The 21,919-nt window shown below is 46.6% G+C and overlaps 1 protein-coding gene across 3 annotated transcripts in view; it reads left to right on the top strand.

Annotated features, from left to right (window-relative positions):
* Positions 1-21,919, top strand: part of LOC144724944 (uncharacterized) — a 222,556-nt gene that overhangs the window by 96,781 nt on the left and 103,856 nt on the right. The window contains exon 1 of one of the 3 annotated variants that reach the window (XM_078604271.1): positions 2,548-4,191. The exons of 1 other annotated variant lie outside the window; for it this stretch is intronic. In XM_078604271.1, coding sequence (XP_078460397.1) covers positions 3,597-4,191 — 595 coding nt within the window. In that variant the 5' untranslated portion in view covers positions 2,548-3,596. Of the gene's footprint in view, positions 1-2,547; positions 4,192-20,549; positions 20,712-21,919 lie in introns of those variants that run through there. One more of the 3 variants, XM_078604273.1, reaches the window with a different exon arrangement.

Below are 21,919 nucleotides of genomic sequence, written 5' to 3'. Positions count from 1 at the left end.
TTTCATTCATCTACGACGGCGTTTCAGTTTCTCGATGATATAAAGTGCTGCTAAGCGTGCCCTTTCGTGATTCGCCCGCTCGCGGTTAAACTTATTCATTTGCTCGAGGGTCACGAGTTTGTTCAGGAATCTATTTATTTATTGTTTACATCGTGGTGAATGTAGCGGCCTGCAAGTGGCTGCAGGGATCACTTCAACATTTTTACTGGTAGGAACCTCCTGGTTACACCAGCCCACAGGGGATTATTCTGTCCGTCCGTCGTGCATCCAAAAATGGGAGGGGTGGGGCTGGGTGGAGAGGGGAGGGTGGGGAGGGGCTGGGTGGGGAGGATGGGGGGGGGCTGGGTGGGGGTGGGAGGGGTGGGGCTGGGTGGGGAGGGGCTGGTCACCCCGTGGTGCCCTTATACAACTCAACGTTTAACCTACTCACGCCGGCTTGTCGGGCATATTTGCGGAATACACCACGCCGCCGTTGACCCTGGCCATTGACCGAGCAACCCAACCAGCTCCCTCCGCAGCAATGTGTTACACACAATGCATACGGATGGGAAAAAGCCTCGATTCTAAGACACGTGATTCGACACATTTACCCCGCGAGAATGAAATCGACGTTGACCAACAGTAATTCGATGCAACATTAACCTCCGATTAGCACGGTTGGCTACGTACGGTGCGAAAGAAGTTCAACATACGTACACACAATGCCGTTCGTGCGTGGGTTAGAAGAGATTATGTGGCCAATGCCACTCCCAGCTAGCTGCCTTCATTTCCCACTGCTAATGTTGACACACTGCACCAGGATTTAGCGCTCAAATTCAGTAGGCGTTGTTATGGAGCATCACGGGCAAAAGTCAATATACAAATGCTTCCGGATTAATATGACATCTGAAGGTACAGCAGCATTTGTTCAACAAGTCTGGGTCTCGCTGATGAGACCAAGAATATAAAGCTTGACGCAGGCTTTGCTCACTTAGACAAATGCTACTTGATAATAGCCGTCTGAAAAGCCAAGAGGCTGATGGACTAACACGTGTTGCATTTATATGTAGAGACAGAATGGAGTTTTGCTAATACAGCATTTGCTTTTAACCACGATTGAGTGCCGTGCAACATCGGCCAGATTTGGGCCATATTCAAATCCCATTGACCATTGTCGTGTGTGTGTGTTGTGCGTGGTCTAGCATTGAACCCAGGAATATGGAGATCGTAGTGCAGAGTACATATTTACCACACACACACACGCGCGCGCCTCACCACTGGCTTATATCAATCGATCAAACTTTATTTCTATAGCACTATTCGTGCAAAAAAATGCAATACATAGTGCTTTACAGGCATGAACAATAAACGTGAAATTGTACGCAAAATGAAATCACGTTGTAACACATTTCTAGCAAACACAAAACAAATAACACATAAAAAAATCCTAATCAAAATCCAGTTTAAAAAAAAGTACGTTTTTAGATGTCTTTTAAAAGTGCTTAATGATTCTGATGATGGCACAACTAAGTGGCGGTGACGTCACCACGACGCTTGTGCCAGCCCATGTGCACCTTGAGGCCACGTAAAGTGTCGAACGCCCCAGCTGGCAGGAGGTCACGGGGCAGACCCAGGTGCCACGGGTCGACTGATTGAGCTGACTGAGATGATGACACGCACGCACATGCACAGACAATACTGTGTACGGTCATTGATTTGTCGTTTTGGTGGGACCACTTATGTGTCTATGTATCATCCATCGAGCCCTTAACGCCTATCAAGGCAGCGGGTGTTTACCTGAGTGCGTGCAACCAAAATAGCAGCGTTGGCTTCAGTGCAAGCTGTCGCAAGAGTCAACTCGAGTGTAAGCTGTACATTAAAAAAACCCCCATTAAATCACAGGGCCGGCTGACAAGATAACAATCTGCTGGCTTGCTCACAAAAGGCTCAACTCGGCTACACAAACAAGGATGTTACTCTGGCGGTCCTTCGGTGTCACTGCCTTCTTAAGCCGTGACTTTTAATACTGCGGTGAAACCTCAGCGTGCTCAAAGGTGTACTTTGAATTTATTAGTTACGTTCACAATTGCAAACACTCTGAGATTAGTTACGTTGTTGATTGATTGATCAAAGATTAAAATAAAGGGGCCGGAATGTCACACCACCGGAATCGATCGGCGAATGAAAAGGAAGGGCTGTGGATGAGTCAGGGTGCGAATCAGCAATTGTTTGGTGGGGTAAATTAAAGTTTGACGTTCGGGAGAATACATTTCTTTTGATTTTTGTGCGCTAAGTTGAAAACGGGAAGGGAACTCGTTGCTTTGGACCCAGCCCCCCCCCCCTTCTTCGGACCCAGCCAGCCAACCACGTCGCCACAGCCACGCACTCACTGCCAGAGCAGACCAAACGCGTGAACTCCCAGGGAGGGGCCCCATCATCCGACCCTCCAACCTACCCACCACCACCACCACGGCCACCACCACGCCTTACTCTCGACCCTCCCTCCTCCGCCTTTCGTTCCCTCCCCACCCTCCAGCTGCCCCCACCTCTGACAGAACCATCCCGATCGCTCTGCCTCCGCTTGCGCAGCAGCAGCCGTGCCTCCTCTCTCCTCTCTCTCTTCTTTATCCGTGGTGGCCTGGGACAGGGCACCCACGCCACGTACAGTGTGCGTTTTAGACATTTCGAAGCTGCGCTGGTCACTTGCCAACCCAGCCTGGAAGCACTCCTCCTCCTCCTCCACCTCCCCCCTGTCTAGAACAACGAGAGTTTGCGATTTATTTTTAATAATTTCCGCGCGGTTTGGTTTTTTTTTCACCTCCCTCCCCAACCCAACCCACCTAATTCCACTCTGCGGAGCAAGCGCTGTAGACATTACACCTCCACGTTTTTAGCCAGCCTGTTTGCTGCTTGCTGCTGCTGTTGCTGCTACCGCCGATTCTACTGCTGCCCTGTGGACATCACCGGACCGTGCAACGCATTTTTTGCCTGCAAGGCGTGAGTAGAACTTGACCCGGACTCCAAAACTTTCTTTTGAGAGCTGTGAAAACTACGTTTCGCGGAGGGGGGAAGGGGGGTGGTGGTGGTGAGCGCCGTGCTCAGACTAAACTGTGGTCTGCTGGTGGCAGATTTCCTTCGGTTTCACGCATTCCTAAGCAATCGCGGAGACGTTGCATCGTAAGGCGTGTACAGTCGTGGTTGTCAGCCTGGGCTGTCACAAGCGTTTGAATGGATCGCGGCAGATGCCACTCCCAGCAGTTTGTTGTCGCTCGTAGCCAGAACTTTTGAGGGTTGAATGTTTGAATGCAGGCGGCGTTTTGTATGAAAGTTAGTTTTGAAAGAGCTGGTGGGGCATTTAAAGCAGTTCGCTGCTCGAGTGCTGAACTTTTCATTGAAGAAGTACAAGTTGTAAAGAGGGATTTTTTAAAATAAATATACTCCTCGACACAGAAGTATAAGCGACGCAAATTTCACCCACGCTAAATTCCACCGACAGTCATTGTTCTCCAAATTCAACATTTTTTACCGAAACAAACGTAGATTTTTTTTCATTTTGAGAAACCCAGCAATTGCTTTCCAGTTCATTGGCCCCAGCAACTCAAACCATCTCATTCAACATGGCTGCTGGAATGCTCATGCCTTTGGACAAGCTGAGGTCCATCTACGAGGCCCTCTTCCGCGATGGGGTCATGGTGGCCAAGAAGGACCGCCGGCCCGACAGCATCCACCAGGAGCTCGTCGGGGTCACCAACCTCCAGGTGTCGCGCGCCATGGCCTCGCTCGAGTCGCGCGGCTTCGTGCGGGAGACCTTCACGTGGCGCCACCACTACTGGTACCTGTCCAACGAGGGCATCGGTTACCTGCGAGACTACCTGCACCTGCCGCCCGAGATCGTGCCCGTGACGCTGCACCGCGTCCGTCAGCCGCTGCCGGCCTCCCTCCCGGGCCGTCGGCCGCAGACCGGGCCGCTGGGCGCCGGACGGGGACGGGGCACGGCCAAGGCCTACGGAGGGGACGACCGCGAGAACTACCGCTCGGGCACGCAGGCCCAAGCGCAGGCAAGGGCCATCCCCGAGGGGAAGGACGGAGGGGCGAGCGTGAGGAAGGTGGAGAGCGCCGGGCTCGGCTCCGCGCAGAGCTTTGAGTTCCGGGGCGGCTACGCACGCCCGGGCCGTGCCAGCCTGCCACCCGCAAAGGCGGTGGAGGACGACGGTAAGTCTTGGCCCGCTGAGGGCCCTAAGCGGATATTATTTGCGGGGTGTCCCCGCCTTTCCGTTGGTAAACACCTGGCGAGATGACAGAAGAGATATTAACGAGAGATAGAGATTCTTGTGAGATGATAGAACTGTAAATGAAAGAGCGATGCATTCATAATTGGTGCACCCAGATTTTCCATGAATCCCGGAGTCCCTTGAGCTGTTTGGGGCCCTATGCATTTGCCTTGGTTTGCTTATGCCGAGCGCCACCACTGGTAAGTCTCCTCTGGTGAGACGAACAAGTGAACCGAAACAAAAAAAGACTCGGAAATAAACACACGTTCAACTTCTAACAGATCCCTCTGTGTGGAATAGGTGTCAGTGGTCACTTGAATGAGGGATGCCGGAGCACGTGGTCGCCATATTTGTTTCTAATTGAGGCCATGATGATGCTTGAAAGGGCAGTTTAATTTTAGGCCTCGGCTTTCCAAGAAATTATTGAGATGTGCGTGGATGAGAATAACTTAGTCAATGAAAAATCTTTAACTATAAAAAAAATACATTTAAGAATATCCTATAAACACTGGTTCGGAAAAGTATAGTTTAAGTGTTGAAAGCATCAGTTATATTTTCTGAAATTTCTCAGTCAACTTTTATATAATATTCTGTAGATCATTTTGTTTTAACCAGTGCTGGAAATTTGTAAGATTGTAATCATGATTAAAGGAGGCAGACATGATTCAGACTAAGGCACCAGAGCAGTTATAACAAATTTATACTGGATGTGGTATGTAGGTTTGGCTTTGCAGAATAATACGATACTATCCATTTCATGGAGAGGCCACATCATAAAAAAATTAAAATTAAAACTGTTTGTGTAGGGCTACAAAATGTCTTTTGGACTCCTTTTGGGATCATGTAATCCAATGGTGTCCATTCACGTTCCTTTCAGAATTCAAGTTTAATTCATTTTAATTCTCCAACAGGGTGACGTAGAATTGAATAAGTTATCTTGTGTTTTTTTTACAAGTACAGTACCTCAATTAGCACAGATATAAAATGCAATGATGAAAAGTTATAATTTTACGTGTAGTTTTTCCTCCGTGCACCTATGAAACATTTAGATTTTTATTGAAAAAAGTACCATTTAATTAAAAGTAACAGTCATTGCAGGACATTAGAGATATGTGCTATTAATGAGAACAACACTTCTTTACCCAGAACACTGGAAGGAATAGTGGCCAACAGCATTCCTCACAACCAGAAAGGGCACCAGTGGTTTACTTTGGGCTCGAAGTCAACCTACAGAAGGCCTTTGCTAGGTTCAGAGGTCAATTGCTGCTAAATGAACAGAGGATGTCCGAATTGTGCAATATACCTACAGAGACTGAGTGTGGGTTGCGATCTGAGTGCCTGCCCACAATTGTGCTGTGGCATGGCACCGCTCTGTAGTTGTTCAAGCAGTCACGCAAAACTGACAAGCCAGAAAGTTGGCTTGGCAGTCAATACGTTGTGGTTGTATATCTGATGGGTGTGCCAAGTGGACATGCTTGGTCTAGAAGAGGCAGTTACGTTTCCAAATGCCTCTATAATGTGTGAAATGGTCTGTGCATTTCGGTTTCAGTGTTTCGGAATGGATGAATTCAAGGTAGCCATACTTTACCCCATTTCTAGCGAGCAACACAATGTAATGAATACGTTGTATCTACTTACTACTTGATTAATAGAGACATTGTCACATGAAGGCACCCAACTGTGGATTCAACTGCCAACACCAGGAAATTAGACAGGTGGTTTGGGTTTTGTTATCTCGATATTTGTCCACTAAAACATCACTTTTTGGGAAAAGGCATGATTTTATTTGGTGCACAAATATTTAATTATTTACAATTAGTTTTCATTGAAGTTTATTTCAAACACTTGGCCATCAACAGGTGTTATTAAAGACAAATTTGTTGTTCATTAACATTGTACACAGTACATCAAATAATTGCATGTTTAAAAAAAATAGAATTCTGCTCCAAAACATCAACATCACTTTCTTTTCCTAAAGTCTACCCTCGGATTTGATATTCAGCTCATCCGAGGTTCATAACTTAGGCCATCCGCCTAGGAAGAGGGGGACGACGCTTCCCCAGACCACATGGCATTCCAACTTGAAAATGCCATCCATGAGTGGTCTGGACAGCATTGCCACCACGCAACCCTTATGCGTGTCACTGGAAATGGGATTCCCTGTCCAGGGGGCCCACAGTGGAAGCCAAGTGAGTCCATGCCTCTTGTAATCGTCTAATGCAGGGATTTGCGATGCTAAGTCCCGTGGGCCAGACAGTAGTCAATCTTTTACACGTCAGCCAATCCACCGGGCCGTTTGCCCGCAAAGAGGATCGCGAATGCATTCCGCGGACCCGTGACAAACACAATATACAATTATAATTTCATAACTTACCTTTATTTTAATCAGATGCAGTAAAACACATTTCAGGAGGTTGTATATTATGTGTTGTCGGGGCTTAATTTATCGCTTCATATTTTCCAGAATGCTGCCAGGCTGGCTCGAAGTAGGGATTATCGGCGTAAGGCACTACCACTAGCGTAAAAGTGACGCTATCATGAGTAACCATATGCGATTGAACCCTATAACCCTTATAATCATAGAGACACAATCATATATATCGTGAGGACAAAATAAGGCGAGATGGATGAGGCATGCCAAAATAATTCCAGGAACAATATTCTAGTCTGTTCCAGATGAAATTGGGCACTGCTTGCAGTATGTCCTCCACTAGATTGCATTTAAAAGTGCAACATAAAACATTCGTGAATTGACATTGAAAAACGAATCTGAAAAATGCTATGCAGGTTAACCAGTATTTTGGCCCATGGGCATTCGAAAACATCCTGCATGCTCTGGGCCTGTCGATGGTCTGTGCCGGCCTGCTGCGGTCTGTTTGATTGCTGCCAACAGGGCAGGTGACAAATGAAACGGAGTCAAGTCCAGGCGCAATATGTGCGTAACAAACATCATGTAAATACAGCTTGTCCTAGCAGCGACCACAATCCTGAGTGTTTTTTCGGTCAGCATCTATCATTGTGGGATATTCGTCACATCTTTAAAAGCCCGCACACCAGCACGAAAGTCAGATCGGTGTGAACAGGAGAGGTGCTCAGGGTTATTGTTTTGTTATCTCATATTTACCAGCATTTGTTAATTGGCGGTCACCAAAAGTAAAATCTAGTTACTTTATACAAGTTGGACAGTGAGTGGAATAAAATAAAATAATGAACGGATTATTGTTTAACATACCAGATAGTCGTTGAGCCTAGTTGTAAAACGGAACAGGAAAATTCTAATTTTCATGTAGTTTTTTTCACTTTGCTTAATTGTGCTTAGTATTTAGCCTAATTGTGTTTCTCAAATAACCAGAGTTTGTATTAAATTTTCTCTGCAATCGGAGGTTTCCTTCGGCGACTTCACTATTATAGCGCCCGCTGCACTCAGTCAACTGTGCCTGTAGAATCGTATCTCTAAATTTCTCGTCAATTGGAAGCTTTGAGCCCCAATGAATCCTGGTCAGAGCGAGGTGTACATTGAAAACAAAGTCCTCCTCCCACACGGTGAGCTTATAACTTTGTACGTGAGACTTTTATAATTTTGAAAACACATCTTAGTTATCGTACTTTTTTTTTAAATGTGACATGATTCATAAAGTTTACATGAACACAATATTTGCTGCTTGTGTTGATGAAATTTACGTATGAATGTTAGCAGAACGAATGTTCCTGAAAGCTTGTGTGATATTTGGATTTGCGCAAATGTATTGTTTTAGTTTTGCCAAATATATATTCCTTTGTAATGGGCTCAGGGATGAGAGGGAGCTCCGTTGGAAGATTGGCAGCCTCCGTTTTATGAGATACAAGTTCAAATCCCAGCCATCATCTTCATCCCGCCTTGGTCAGTAAAATAAGAACCATCTGGTGAGGCTGTACCCACGAGGGCCAGACACATATCGAGAGGCTGGATCCTGCCTCAGGACCAGAATTTCCACCGCTGGCTCAGGTTGACCAATCGATTTGAGCTCCACCAAAAGTTTGTATGTGGGTATGTTACACACAGACTTGGGTGGCCCAACAACTCTCGCGTTATTTGGTTGCCGGTTATTTTCATCCTGGGATTAGACCCAGTATTTTGTTATACAGCGAGACAGTAGCATTCTCTTGTGAACGATGCCAAATAAAACCTTTTTTTTTGTTATTCTTAGCAGGTGACCACGCTAATATACGCAACAGTACGATTGAAACCCTGACCAGTTGCTCTGTAACGAGGCAACTATAGGCATTGAGCTTCACCGGCCCAACGTCACAGTGCAATATTTTATATGCAGTACATTTAAAAAAGGCAGATGTACGCAACGGCCAATTAAGAATGCCCCTGAGCACTGCAAGGAGACGTCCTGGCATCATTACGTATTCCTTGAGCAGTCAACCAGACACTTACAACTGTTACATCAGCTTGCCTCAGTGCAGTGTCGTCTTGACCAAAGATGGACAACAGTACCCCTGGTAGTATAAAAAAAAACCCAACCTGTTATGTCCAACGCTGGGGGTATTTATTTAATCTCCGCTAGCCTGTAATTAGTGCTAAGTTTAGTTTGCGAGATTTCAAGGAGACGGTCCCTGGCCGCTGCCAATTCCTTTCGCTCTAGTGGCTGCTTGCTCCACTCGTTGCTCGTATCTCTCGCTGTGACTGGGGTGGGGTCGATGGCGCTTCTGTGAGCGTGAACCTGCCCGACTGGCCGTGACAACGTTGGGTTTGACAGGGTGGCTGCCAACAGCAGCAGCATTGCACATCGCTTATACAAGCCAGCGGTGGCCTGAGACCACACACACCCTTACGCTCAGTTGAACAACACTGTCGCATTGCACGCGATTGCATTTATTGGCTTATGTGTCTGGTTTGGGGTGGGGGGTTCTTTTTGTTGTTATAAATTAATGCATTCTATCGGTTTAAATGGAATTAATCAATGAACACGCACGCGATAATTGTGCCAACGTTTTGCAAGAGATGCGTGTGCTTTGTGTGAAATAAGGAATTATGTCCGGTTTATTTATATGTTCGGTAACAAGCGTATTGCTTGAGTACACCCACGACACTTTATTGCTGCAGTATAATGTAATTGGGATGTTGCCACAGTTGCGTAATGGCTATCACACGGGATTTGCAATCCACAGTTTAAGACAATTGGCGGATTTCTTAAATTCCCTTGTCTCTGTCCACACAGCAGCAGCAGCAGCACAAACGAGTGCAGGCGCAGTCTATTGACAGGTCACGTGTGTGCGGTGGGGTAGAACGTGGGTGCTCACACCTCTTTCATGTTGTGTGTGAATGAGTAGGCCCAAAACACTCGATAGGGCCTCTCATGAGCTCCCTCAAGGTCGGTGGTTCTTCACCTTTTCCTGCAGCCTTGCACCTCTGGTTCTCAATCGTAAAAAAAAAAACGTTAATTAATACATAGGTTTGACGAAACAAATTAGTTGGACTTACGTGCCCGTACTTAATTTGTGTTTTCGATGATTTACCTTCTAAAAATATCTGGCATGTCTCGCATCCCCAGAAATGGCATTTCGCACCCTCGGGGTGGCGTGCACCCCAGGTGAAGAAGAACCACTGATCTGGGTGGAGGCCTTTCCACTAGGTGTGGCATGAGCAATCAATTGCAGGGCTGCCACCTTTACCATTTACCTTGAACAAAAAAACTCGTTCATCCATTGCCTTTTAAATGCTATGAAGTCGTGCAGCGATTCATTGATTTACGTGCACAATATTCAATCCCTTCACGCGTTAAATCAGTCGTGTATTCTGTCATTTGTGAATTCGATTACTCATAGTGTACATTCAGTGATCTTGTGTGTTAAGTCATCCATTCTTCGAAAAAAAATCCATAGATGACACATTGCAACGTTTAATCCTTGCAGAACATGCTGCTCTGTCGTGATAATGAAACTCACGATACCATGCTGGTCATCGCACGGTGTATGTGCATGTATCTGGGCAATACTACACGCCAACAACGCTTAATGAGACAAATGGTGGACCTTTGCTGTGATGGGCAGTCAGCCAAAAACATCGCTACCTTCCCTTCCTCTGACAATTTGGAGTTGGTGGGTATTTTCCACGTTGAAGCAGCCACAGGTGCTGACTGCACTGGGGCTCCCAGAGGCCTATGGCAGCAGGACAACTTGATGACTGTACCGTCCTGATGAGTCACAACGCGAAAGAAACCGGGGCTCTACAGCTGCCTGTTGGGATGGCCACGTTTACTCAACTCTCTCCGAGTTGGTGATCTAAATTGCAAAATAAAATATAACATCGCCACACATTCAGTTATTTTGAGCTGGTCGTCTGGATATGGCCGATAGCTTTTTTATATACATGCAATGCTGCACAACTCTGTGTCTTGTTAAAGTCTGCTGCAGTCACCATTCACGTGCTGACAGCAGGTGGATGGAACAACGGGGCGTGGCTGTCACTGTGACTGTGCACTTTCAATGTCGGATCGGAGCGACGCGATTGGTTCCGATGTGTACCACGTGCACTTCGTCGACCAATCGCTCGGCTCTGGGCTGACCACACCCTCCCTGCTTCTACCCAGAGCTGCCTTGCATTGAGAATAGCTTGGCTGTGCAATAGTGGTGCTAAAATTAAAGTCAACCTTCCTATGCCTATATATTATTATATATTTTTTTGCAAGCCACACTGTATGCTTGAAAGCAGCTGCGTGAGCTGCGTATGATGGGAGTGAAAGTGGATAGGAGTCTGTGCCTAAATAAGAGCAGGGCGAGTTATAAGGCTGCAGTCAAAACGTATCTGTCTAAAAAAAGTTAAATGAAAGTATGCACTCAGTCCTTATATAATCCAATTGTATCCGATACTTTTTTATGTGTAATTATCACGTCGAGATGAATCATTCACATTTACTGCAGTCATTGGTTCACGGATATATGAAGTTGGACTTTAGTAAAGTTTGAACATTAGCAGTTTAACGTATACAGTATTTTAGTTGACCGTTTAGAATACAAATAATTTTACTTATTTTGTAGCCAAAGGAAAACACCTATTTAATACACTGACATATGAGCTTCTTAGGTTCGTGTTTCCTCGGCTTCATTCTGTTTGAGCAAGGCAGCCTTGTCGTGGTTTGAGCTTCAATGATTCATCAGCAAGCGGAAGTTTGTGGCATATAATCACTTCCCCTGGTGGGCCACTCCTAGTCCGAGTAATGTATTGGAATCTATCGATTCCACTACATTATCATCTCAGGGGGTGCAGCAATTGGTCGGGTGGGGCCCTGATATTGTATTTGTCTTGCACGGTCGCACCAATCGAGTACTGGATTCGGACTTGATTCCAGGTTCCACTCAAAATGGCAAACGTGAATTATTTCATTCACCTAACAGCACCGACCCAGCCAATTAGTAAGAGGGATAGATGTGATGTCGTTCACTTGTGAGCCCTTCACGTGCGTAGGCCAGAGTGGGGGGGGGGGTCAATGAATGCATTTACGAAACAGAAGGATTTCTACACAAATCTGGCTGTCGCCTGATGATGCCGGTTTTAATAACTGTCGAAACGTGGCTTTCAGTGAACGAGCGTGCACCCCGTTCGAACGGAGTGTGCCACCTTATTCTACATTCACCCTATTCGCCCCAACCCATAAGAAAGGTTCTGCTCGTCTTACCTGGTTGCACTTTGACGACAACGTAGAAGCAAACGTGCGATGCAACATTTTCGGATGCCTAAACGTTACCGCTATAAATGAAATAATATAAAACGTGCAATGTAAATTAAATTTTAAACGGCGTTTTAAATAAGTTTGTTGTTCTTTTACACTGTTGCTGAAAACATCTCTCATGGTGGTTGTCAAGGGGGTCCCAACTCGTAGCTTTGGCCACCAGGCAGGGCCAAGGCACCCCCTGCCCCTTCTCCAGCTACGCCACTGCTTCGCCCCTTTCGTTAATCAATGAACGTCCGCAAGTCATGGGCCCGATTTGATTTCTGGTAAATGCAGCGCCTTTAGTGACTACGGGGTTTGCACGAATCAATTGCGTGCAGCGTATAAACGGAGACAATTGCATGCATGTGTTCTTGAGTAGCCATGGGCTATTCATGTCTTTGAGTACAGTAACCTATTGCAGATTATCAGTTTGATTGATTAATCGGAGAACACTAAAATAGTTGGGGGTGGGGGGAGGAAAGGAGCTCACCTCTTCCCACCGTGTGTGCTGCTGGACGGGAGGTGGTGGGTGGGGCTACCATCATCGTTCGGCCAGCTCGCGCTGGGCGTGGCTTTTAGGGGGTTTCCTGCCTTCCGTGGGAAGGATGTCAGGCAGGCACCATCTTTTAAAGAGGCCCGAGTAATCCACCACAAAAGAATCGTCTATTTAAAAAAACGTTGTCTATGAATAATCGCCTCGGCTCCAATCGTGAGCATGCACATCGATTTCAGTTGACGAATCAACGCACCAAATTTGCACGGCTAACAATTCATACGCTATATTCAGGTTTCATGGAGATTATTGTGTGAACATGCTCTCGTCAAACTGCTCATGAGGACAACTTGTGCATTAACAAGCTAACATGGCAAAGCAGGAAGTCGTATAGAGCTCGCAAGTGATGTGACATACGTCACAGAGGGCAGGTTGAAAAGCCGTGTTGAGTCGGCAACCATGAATAAATAATGATAAACAATGGCATTCCTTGTTAATTGTAGGTGGTCCGGTGGCGATGTCCTACCTCTGGGGATAAAGGTCGCATGCTTAATCAGATATATCTCCACGCGGCTGATACTGCACTGATAAGAACTTTATCCCCCCTCCTCGTCGTGCCCTGAGTGTTGATAATGAGCTGACATTGCCCTTCTCCAACGGCTTCCTGGCACACATATAGATCGTTGTTTTCCCAGGTCGCAAGATGACATCACTGTCCTATGGTTTTGTGGCCAAAATAGACGATGGTGCTTTTTTGCATGATGTCTTTACGTCCCCCCCTCCCTTCCGTTGGGAGAACAAGAGCTCCTTGTATGTCCTTTGAACAAAAAGCTAAACGACTGTGGCATGCGCCACTATTGTTGGATGGTATTAACTTGCTATGATTTTGTTACTTCCCCTTAATGGAAAATTGTCATTCTTGCCAAATATCGGTCCTATTTTTTGGTGTTGTTATCAACGTGATCTCATGCGAAGTTATTTAATATATTGATATAACAAAACATTAAACATTAATTAAGTTCTTTACTGTAGTCTTCTTTTGAAATATATATATTTTTTAAATGTATGGTAGTTGTGTACCTCATTCATTGTGATGGAGTCATCCATCAAATAAATGCAAGACATATTTGTAAATTTGTAGTTGAGCTAAATGGGACATTGTATCTATCATTAACAGTCAACATTTTACAGGGTGCAAGGTCTGACCTCTCACGTCCATGAGCTTTATAAGACAGTCCTTTGAGGTCTTTATTGTTCGGACATCAGCGAGGGCTTCACAATCAATGCCATGTGGCCTGAAAGTGTAGGAGTCATTACGATAGCTGCCCCCTCTCCTAATCTTTGTACAGCAATGTGCACAAACCATATGCCAAGCTCCCTAAATTGATAGTCTCTGTGGGCCCTCTTGCAAACCCTATATGGGCCACCATAAACACTTGCCTGCAGCCTCAACATTGTTTTCCACAGACCTGGGCATTGTCCCATGACTTTAACGCTTAAGACGGTTTCTCCTTGGGCAGAGCATTAATGGCTGTTATGAAAGCTACGATAGATCGTCGTTGGGTTTTATCTGGCCAGGTAGATCAGCGCGGTCGAGTGAGCGGCTCAAAATCAGAAGATTGCGAGTTCAAATCCTGGTTGAGGGGTAGAGGTGGAGGGGATGACTGAGCCCATCATCCCTTCAGGGTCGATAATATCAGTACCATTTCAAGGGGGCGGAGGAGTTGTCAACAGCGGTTGCCATATGGATAGACTTGCCCCCATCATAGGAATGTGGAATTTCCACCACTGGCGCTGAGCTGTAAACATTTATATGAATTAAAGTCACATTATGCGAATACGTTATTTCTATGTTCCCATAATGATTGGCGGGGCGGTATGACCTGGAACGGCCCTGCTTCACATCCCCACACTCCCCATAGGATCCATCCACTCTAGCCCCTCCTATCCTTCTCTGGCCAGGGGGAGGCGATTATTGAGGTTCAAACTAAATTAACCTCGACAACTCTCAGCCGAAGTTAACCATTTCTGTAACTCTCTGCTACATTTCCACCCCCCCCAAAAAAAAACCGAAATCCGATTGTCCCGTTCAACTAAACGAGTGACGTCGCCGGCCATGCTGTGACGTCACCAGCGATACTGTGACGTCGCCGTCAATGCTGTGACGTCACCGGCGATGCTGTGACGTCGGTCCGGGTGAAAGCAGCGCGCGGCTCCTTTATTGTTGGCAGGCAGCGAGCGGGCCCGGCATTGGAACCCACCTGGTGCCGTGTCGGCCCAGGTAGGGTCGCCATGGAAACCCGTGCCAAGGCCGCTATAGCCCGGGATTGGCACCGAGCCGGCTCGCTTCCAAGCGGCTCGGTCGAGGGAGGGTCTCGTGCCAGCTATGAGCGAGTGATGTTAAGACTCGGAACACGTTGTTCGCCGCTTTGATGATGTGTCCGGTATTCGTGGCGTTACGGACGACGGGGCTGCGGTTGAATTCGATTCCATATAGCCTGAACGACGACTGGCCCCGAAGTTAGTTTGCGCACCAACTTATCCTTGCCAGCGAGAGCGTAAATACCACGGAAGTTTTTTTTGTGTCACGCTTTACGTGTTTTGTACAAGGCACCTTGGAAACGCGCGCACACACATGCTGCGTTGCCACGGGTTACAGTGCGCACTTTATGGAATTTCTCCCACCCACCCCCCTTCACCACCACCCTAGTGAGCTGTTTATTCGAAATATTTCGTAAACTTTGTGCGGTCACGGCCGTAAATAGGGGCGGCACGCGTTTGTTGACGCCCTTTGCTGTTTGCATTGTTCATAGCTTCGTGTCCTGCCCACCGCAGCTCCATCACGCGCATGAGAGATGCACAGGGCCAGCCTGGCGAGTCTCTAAACATGTTGCTGGCTTCTTGTGCACTACCGCAAACAGGGGGACTGCAGCAATCAGGCTGTTTTACTCATTTGATTTATTTCCCCTGCATGTGTGTACATAGAGTTGGAGACAGACAGAGAGAGCTATGAAAAAAAAACGAGTTTACATTTTTGCTATTACGGTATCGAACAAAAAATGGTCTCGGGCAAAGATACGTTGCTGTCGTTGAGATGGTTCGGAAGTGATGCCGGTGTACGATGACGGTGGATTGGCAAGGCTAAATGGGGAGGCACCACCGAAGTGGAGGTGAAACACTGGAAGCTCCGCGTGGAACCTGGTCGCGACGCGGATCGTTTGTTGCATGACGCCGTCGGGCAGTGGCATCGCGGCGGAGACATTGACCGTGGTGATCAAAGTACGGTGATGATATTGTTAGGTTTTTTTCGGTAAAGTCACGTAGGTAAAAAATTATAATTAATAAAAGTAAAATAAAAATAAAATAAAAATAAAAATCACGACGTGATGACTTTTGTAAACTGCAATTGCTGCCCGAGACACCAAATGTGTCTGCGTACAACGGTGGACTCTTTATTTCAAATGAGGCTCAAAAGCACCTTGCCAATGCTCGGGGTTGCTTCACGCGTGGCTGCTCTTTCACCCTATAAATCCTTTTGAGAGAGAGAGAGAGAAAAAAAGGCACGAAAATAACTGCCTCCATTCTTCCACCAAATGTTTAACTAGAATGTTTTTTTTAGGTTGGGGGGGGGTTACGGCAACATTACACAGTCGTTGCCTGTTGACCCCAGAAAATCCTCCATTCCAAGTGCCCACTGTTCGTTTATTTTATATGATTACTTACCTTTTTAAAATGTCTTAATTTGTATTATTCATTTGTTTTGTCTGATGTTTTATGTCTGTCACGGAAACGGTGTTTTTAGTGATGAATACCGACTGAAGAGCTTATTAGCTCGCAGCGTACTTTAACAAAAATATGAATTATGCACACCGCATGTACTTAAGTTAATGTTATTTTCATCCAAAGAATGGAACAATTTTTTTTAGCCACATTTGCCTTGAAATATTTTCAGCTTAAGCATCCGTCATGATCATCATCATCGTCATCGACTGGTCGATGTAGGCCTCCCCGTGCCTTTCCATCACTGCAGCCGTTTGCAAATTGCGAGTGTGCAATGCCTGTCGATGAAAGTATCCCATTTGCATGAGGTATTGCAGTGTGTTTTTAGGATGCATTCGTACGTGCGTCTGCACCTTTTACCTCCTCGCTGAAAATGCTGATAGACCAGTTGTGCTTGTGCACGCCTCCTTGAGTGGTCTGGTGTTGCCGCAACCTCGTCAACATGAGTGCAAGGTGGAGTTTGTTCTTTTTTTCTGTGTATAGTTTTATTTACATGTTATCGTTGCGTCTTTGACATTTTTTTTATGAAATGCACGTCATTTCCCCAGAAATCATATACCCTCACAGCTGCCTTTAGCTTGCTCCTGAATTCCAGAATTTGCGCTCGGAATGGCAAAGAACGTGTTCTCCTGGGTAGTAATCGAAGTATTTAAATTGAATGAACTATGGTCTCTCCACTTTCCAGAGCCTTGGTCATTATGGCAACGACCCTGCATGTTTTAACCTGCAGATTTCTTACGAATGAAACATCGGTGAATTGAACTATCCCCGTGCCATTTAAAGAGACGCTGATTATTTTGGTTGAGAGTTGCGTGCTACGGCACGATGGAAGCTTAGTCCTTGCAGTGCAACGTCTCAACTGATGATAATTACCGGCGAAACGACGTACAGTACTCAAATTGTCAATATTGTGGGTTTACTCTCCAACACACAAGTGGTGTGCTGAACTAGTGACTGATTGGCATGTTTTGTTTACGTGGCAAACCTTACTAATTGGCTGTGTCGGGTGGTGTCCGGTTTAACGACAAATGTACAAGATCTAACCCCAAAAAACCTCGATTATGGATAATATTGATCGCCAAAGCCTACTACGTGTTAAAACTGGCGGAACATTCTTTCATCCGAAGGCGAACGACTCGAGAGCTATATATATATTCTCCCGCTCATTGAGGAAAACGCAACACCGCGTGACCTTTCCGCTTCTTGAGCTGGGCCCTCGGTAATCACGCAGCCCGATATCGGATCAAAATTACCACATCCACTCCATCCTCTCGTTTAAGCGTTAGATGTTGCCGAGCGTGCGTGCCCGTGTGGATACGCGCCACCCATCATCGCCGTGGGCTAACGCCCGCACAAAGGATGGGGAAGAGAAGGCTTGCCAGCTACAAGGAGTTTCCGTCCTGCAGCTTGTGCTTGCTGTGGCGTAGAGTTATGGAGACGAACTTGCCCCAAGGCCCTTGAAGGAGGGATTTTTGCCGGAGTTGTGGCCGGTTTTATGGACCGACTCCCCTTGTAGGGTGTCCATCTAGCTGCCTGTTTAACATCCCGAGAACAAGAATTGCAAGAGGTGAAAAAGCCGTTGCAGCACCGACGTGTTGGAACAACAACAACCTTGTTGCCTCCCCCTAACATCGTAAATCTTCCTGACAAAAAATATCCCGAAGCAGAAGATTAGTGCTGGATGCAGTCATGTTTGCAAATGTGACTTTTAACTTTGATCCTTACCTGTGTGTTGGTAAAATCTTGACTTTAAGCTTTCAACAAAAATTGTTTGTTATTTTCTTTGAACCTATCTACGTGACTTTACCGAAAGACCCACAGATTATGTGTGTCGGTAGTTCAATGTTAATGTGCCATTGTATTGAGGGACTCTTGCTGTGTGGTGGTGGACTGATTTGTTTATTTTTGCTCCCTTGCTCAAGCTTGATAAATGTGACTCAACAATATATTTATTCACATTTAGTCACCCGCTCAACTTTTCCTCTACTTTGCACTCCTATAGTTTTTTCTCTCTCTCTCTATTACTTGCCGATGAAACGTTGCTGACTCTCGGCCCCCATCCGCTGGGACATCTTCGGACAGAAAAAAAAGCTTCTTCATAGCTCATTGCATTTCCACCTCCTTCAGCAGTCTGAAATAGTGATTCTCTCTTTGCGTGGAAGAGCGGGCGGGCGGCTCGCAGGACACGCCGGCCACGTTGCAATGCGGCAACGGGCCCGTCCGGTGGCGAGATAGAAAATACGGCGCAGCCCGTGAAAAAGCGGTAATTGGACAAAAGCCCGGTGCAAATTAATTATGTATTGGGAAGTTGCTACTTGTGCTTTAAGGCGGGTGTAGGGTTTGCTTTTGAAGGACCGGTCAAATATTAGTTATGCTGTCCTTACGCACATCTTCGACACAGTAATGTCCAGTGGCTTGACGAGATTACGGTATTGGGTGTTTTTTGTGTAAATTTCCGCAAGAAATTAAACCTTTTGTCTAAATGTCCTATGAGCTTATACAGTAGATGTCAATTCTGTACGCCTTCAATATACTTCTCGTAAGTTAAGTCGCTCTTTCGAGTATTTTATTTACATCGAAGGTAAGCGGTGCGTCTCGTACGTGATGCGGTGAGAACCTTTTGCGCTTCCGAAGGGAGTTTCGTCGTCACATTTAGTTTGCGCGTGTGTTCAAGCATTTGGTCTCTATCACAGTTTTCTGTTGCAGTGGCTTTGCCCTGAGCAGCCGTGGCCAACCAGGACCCCAGGGGGGTGGGGGAGGGGCAAAGTGAGAGTCGGTTTACATTCGTCAAGTTGATTGGCGGGTTTTTTTTCTAGTTGCTGCAGATGTTTTCTGTGGACACTGGTGGGCAGGACGATCGATATCAGGTGTTTGCGCTGTTTGTGGTCGAGCAATGTGCCGCTCTCAAATGGTGGGTCATTCAGCGTGTCTCTGCTTTGCTGGAGGGAGAGCACCGTGTGGGCTTATGGGCGCATTCCAGAGTAGAGTAATTGCTGGGGGAAGAGCATAATATTTGTACTTGAGGTCGTTTATATCTTCGGTGGGTTGTCATTAAGATGACGACATTTTTTGCCAAGTCTGCGGTCTTACACAGTGATTATGAGGTAAAGTAACATACTTGCCAGAAGATAACTAGTCGTATGCCGAAACAATTATCCCATTTAATTTGACAGTACCTTAGCCTGTTACTAAGGTTACTCTGTTTAACCTTTACACGTGCAAGCAAGCTTCGTAGGCCTTTCATGAGGGGGGGATGGAAATAAATATTACCGAGTAAATGCCATGACCCTTACCGTCAATGTTTGGTCAGCAAAAAACGAGAATTCGAAAATTCCACAGTTTAAAGCTTGGTATCACTTGAAGAGGTTTTGTGGATTTTTGCCATGAGAATACTGAAATGCCCTCTGCAGAGAAGAGTATGACATCTTGATGGTTTGCACATGTCCCCGATGATGGACCTAAGATTGTTAACACATTCCTTCCGATAGTGCATATACAGAATATATATTTTTGGTAATTCATTAATTAATGTTGGTCCTTCATTACACCGTTTTTACTGTATGTACGACTTTCAGCAGTTGGCCTGGGTGGTAGTGTAATTCCATCCTCAAATGGCTACGATAGAACATTAGGGTGGAGTATATAGCCATGGGGTTGGGGAAGGAAAGGAGGTAGGGTAGGGAAGGGCGTGTAGGAGAGAGATGTGGGGAGAGAGATGTGGGGAGGGAGGTAGGGTAGGGAAGGGTGTGTGGGGAGGGAGATGTGGGGAGAGAGATGTGGGGAGGGAGGTAGGGTAGGGAAGGGTGTGTGGGGAGGGAGATGTGGGTAGGGAGATGTGGGCAGGGAGGGAACATGAAAAATGAAAAAAGTCCACAAGAAGACCATGGGTGTGGCAGCTGTCGATCCATTTAATTATTTTTTAAACTTCCTGTTCGAATACTGCATAACCACAACAAGCTCCTCTCGGTCAGACCAGTAGAGGCACCGGTGCCTCTGTGCATCATCATTCATGATGTGTATATAAAGGACATCATTCTTGTATTTATTTTGCGGAATCTATACGTCTTGTAACAAAAACATTTTTTTTAATAGCCAACTAATAGAAAAAAAACCTACTTTGTTTTTCAACCAAAAATAGAGAACATTTTCCAGTTACTGCCAGAGCTTCCCGGGGAGGAGCTATGAAATCAGCAGCAAAAGTAGGAGCCAAGAGAAGTCACAACTCCCACCCCACGTAGTAGCCATCGCCTCCCTCCCTCTTGCCTTCCAAAACGAGCCGGCCCCTCCTACCGCCACATACCTCGAGGCTTTTACCACCACCGCCTTCCCCCCCCACCACCACCACCACCTATTGAGCTCGCTTTGCAAGAATGGTGCTCCTGCGTGGCGAGGGCACATACACCGTCTCGGCGGTGGTGCTGGCCAGCCACGTCGTCACCATCGTGCTGCTGTGGCGCTTCCTGAAGAGGCACAGGCAGAAGGTCGAGGGTAAGTTCACCGGAGCTCCGTCTTGTCGGCGTCGCTGTCGTTATCGGCCGGCCGGCCCGGCCGGTTGGCTGGTGTGGTTCCCCATGCGCTCGCTGCGTGCGGAGTTGTTGGCGTTTTAGTTTTTTTGTCGGCGCGCGTCCCCAGTCCGCTGGCGAACGGAGTGGGTTTCCCCTCCCTGGACGGGGTGACCTTAAACCGAGTGCGGAGCCCCGCGCTGCTGCGATTGCTCGGTTGTGGGATGCGGCGATGTCCAATGAGCTTTTGCTGGGCGGGGAGAGGGGTGCTCTCAAACTACGCCTTCCTCGCCCGGAGACCGCCCACTCGGTGTGCCTCTGCCACGGTTTTAACCCCTTTCTTGGCTCTTCACGGTTTAACCCCTCGTGGCTCTCCATGGTTTGACCCCTTTCTTGGCTATTGCACGGTTTGACCCTTCTGGGCTCTCCACGGTTGAACCCCATTCTTGGCTCTCCACTGTTTAACCCCTCCTGGCTCTCTATCTTGGCTCTGCAGAGTTTAACCCTCTCTCGAGGAAGCAGCGACGGTTAGCAGTGCTGGTCGAAGGCAGAGGCAGAACATCCAGAATTTACAGACACCAAAGCAAACTTGGCGGTGCCGTTGTGCAGAGTCAATTTTGCACAGTTTTTAGTTTTTGTTTCCTTGACAAAGGGCAGATAAACGCACACGCAGGGCGAGTATATCCAGGAGTTTATTTTGCACAGCTAATCGCAGGGCAGGTGGCCACAGGATGGCAATTCCACACCGTGGGGCGCAATAGCAGAGAAAAAGGGTGACTATTTGCAGTGGTGAGGAGTGCAGGCTATGTGACTGCCCTCCGTTGTTAACAATCACTACTTTTCAGCTGGTACGTAGGTACTCGGCTAATATTCTGAGCAATAGGTATCTACATCGGTGCAGAAAGAGTAAAGTGATTTTCCAAGTTGCCTGATGTTGTTCACTTTTGAGAAGAAAGGTTCACATGTGGAGGAGGAGGAGGCTTTTTCAGCAGTGAGTTGAACTGTTTTCCCAATGTAAGGAGGTTACCTGCAGTAAAAAAAAATCCAAAGCATTGCGTGAAATTAAGTCAGGTCTTGCAAAGCACAGTGATATAACTAAACTAAATACGTTAAACAAAATCTAGATTTTAGACTTCCTATATGTACACAACTATAGCTTACACATTTTATAATTGAGATTTTTGTTAGGTTTGC

This window comes from Lampetra planeri, chromosome 22, assembly GCF_965212315.1.
Source record: "Lampetra planeri chromosome 22, kcLamPlan1.2.h2, whole genome shotgun sequence".
In the NCBI taxonomy this organism is placed as follows: Eukaryota; Metazoa; Chordata; class Hyperoartia; order Petromyzontiformes; family Petromyzontidae; genus Lampetra; species Lampetra planeri.
The sequence above is the reverse complement of the archived record's forward strand: the minus strand, read 5'-3'. Positions and strand labels throughout refer to the sequence as shown.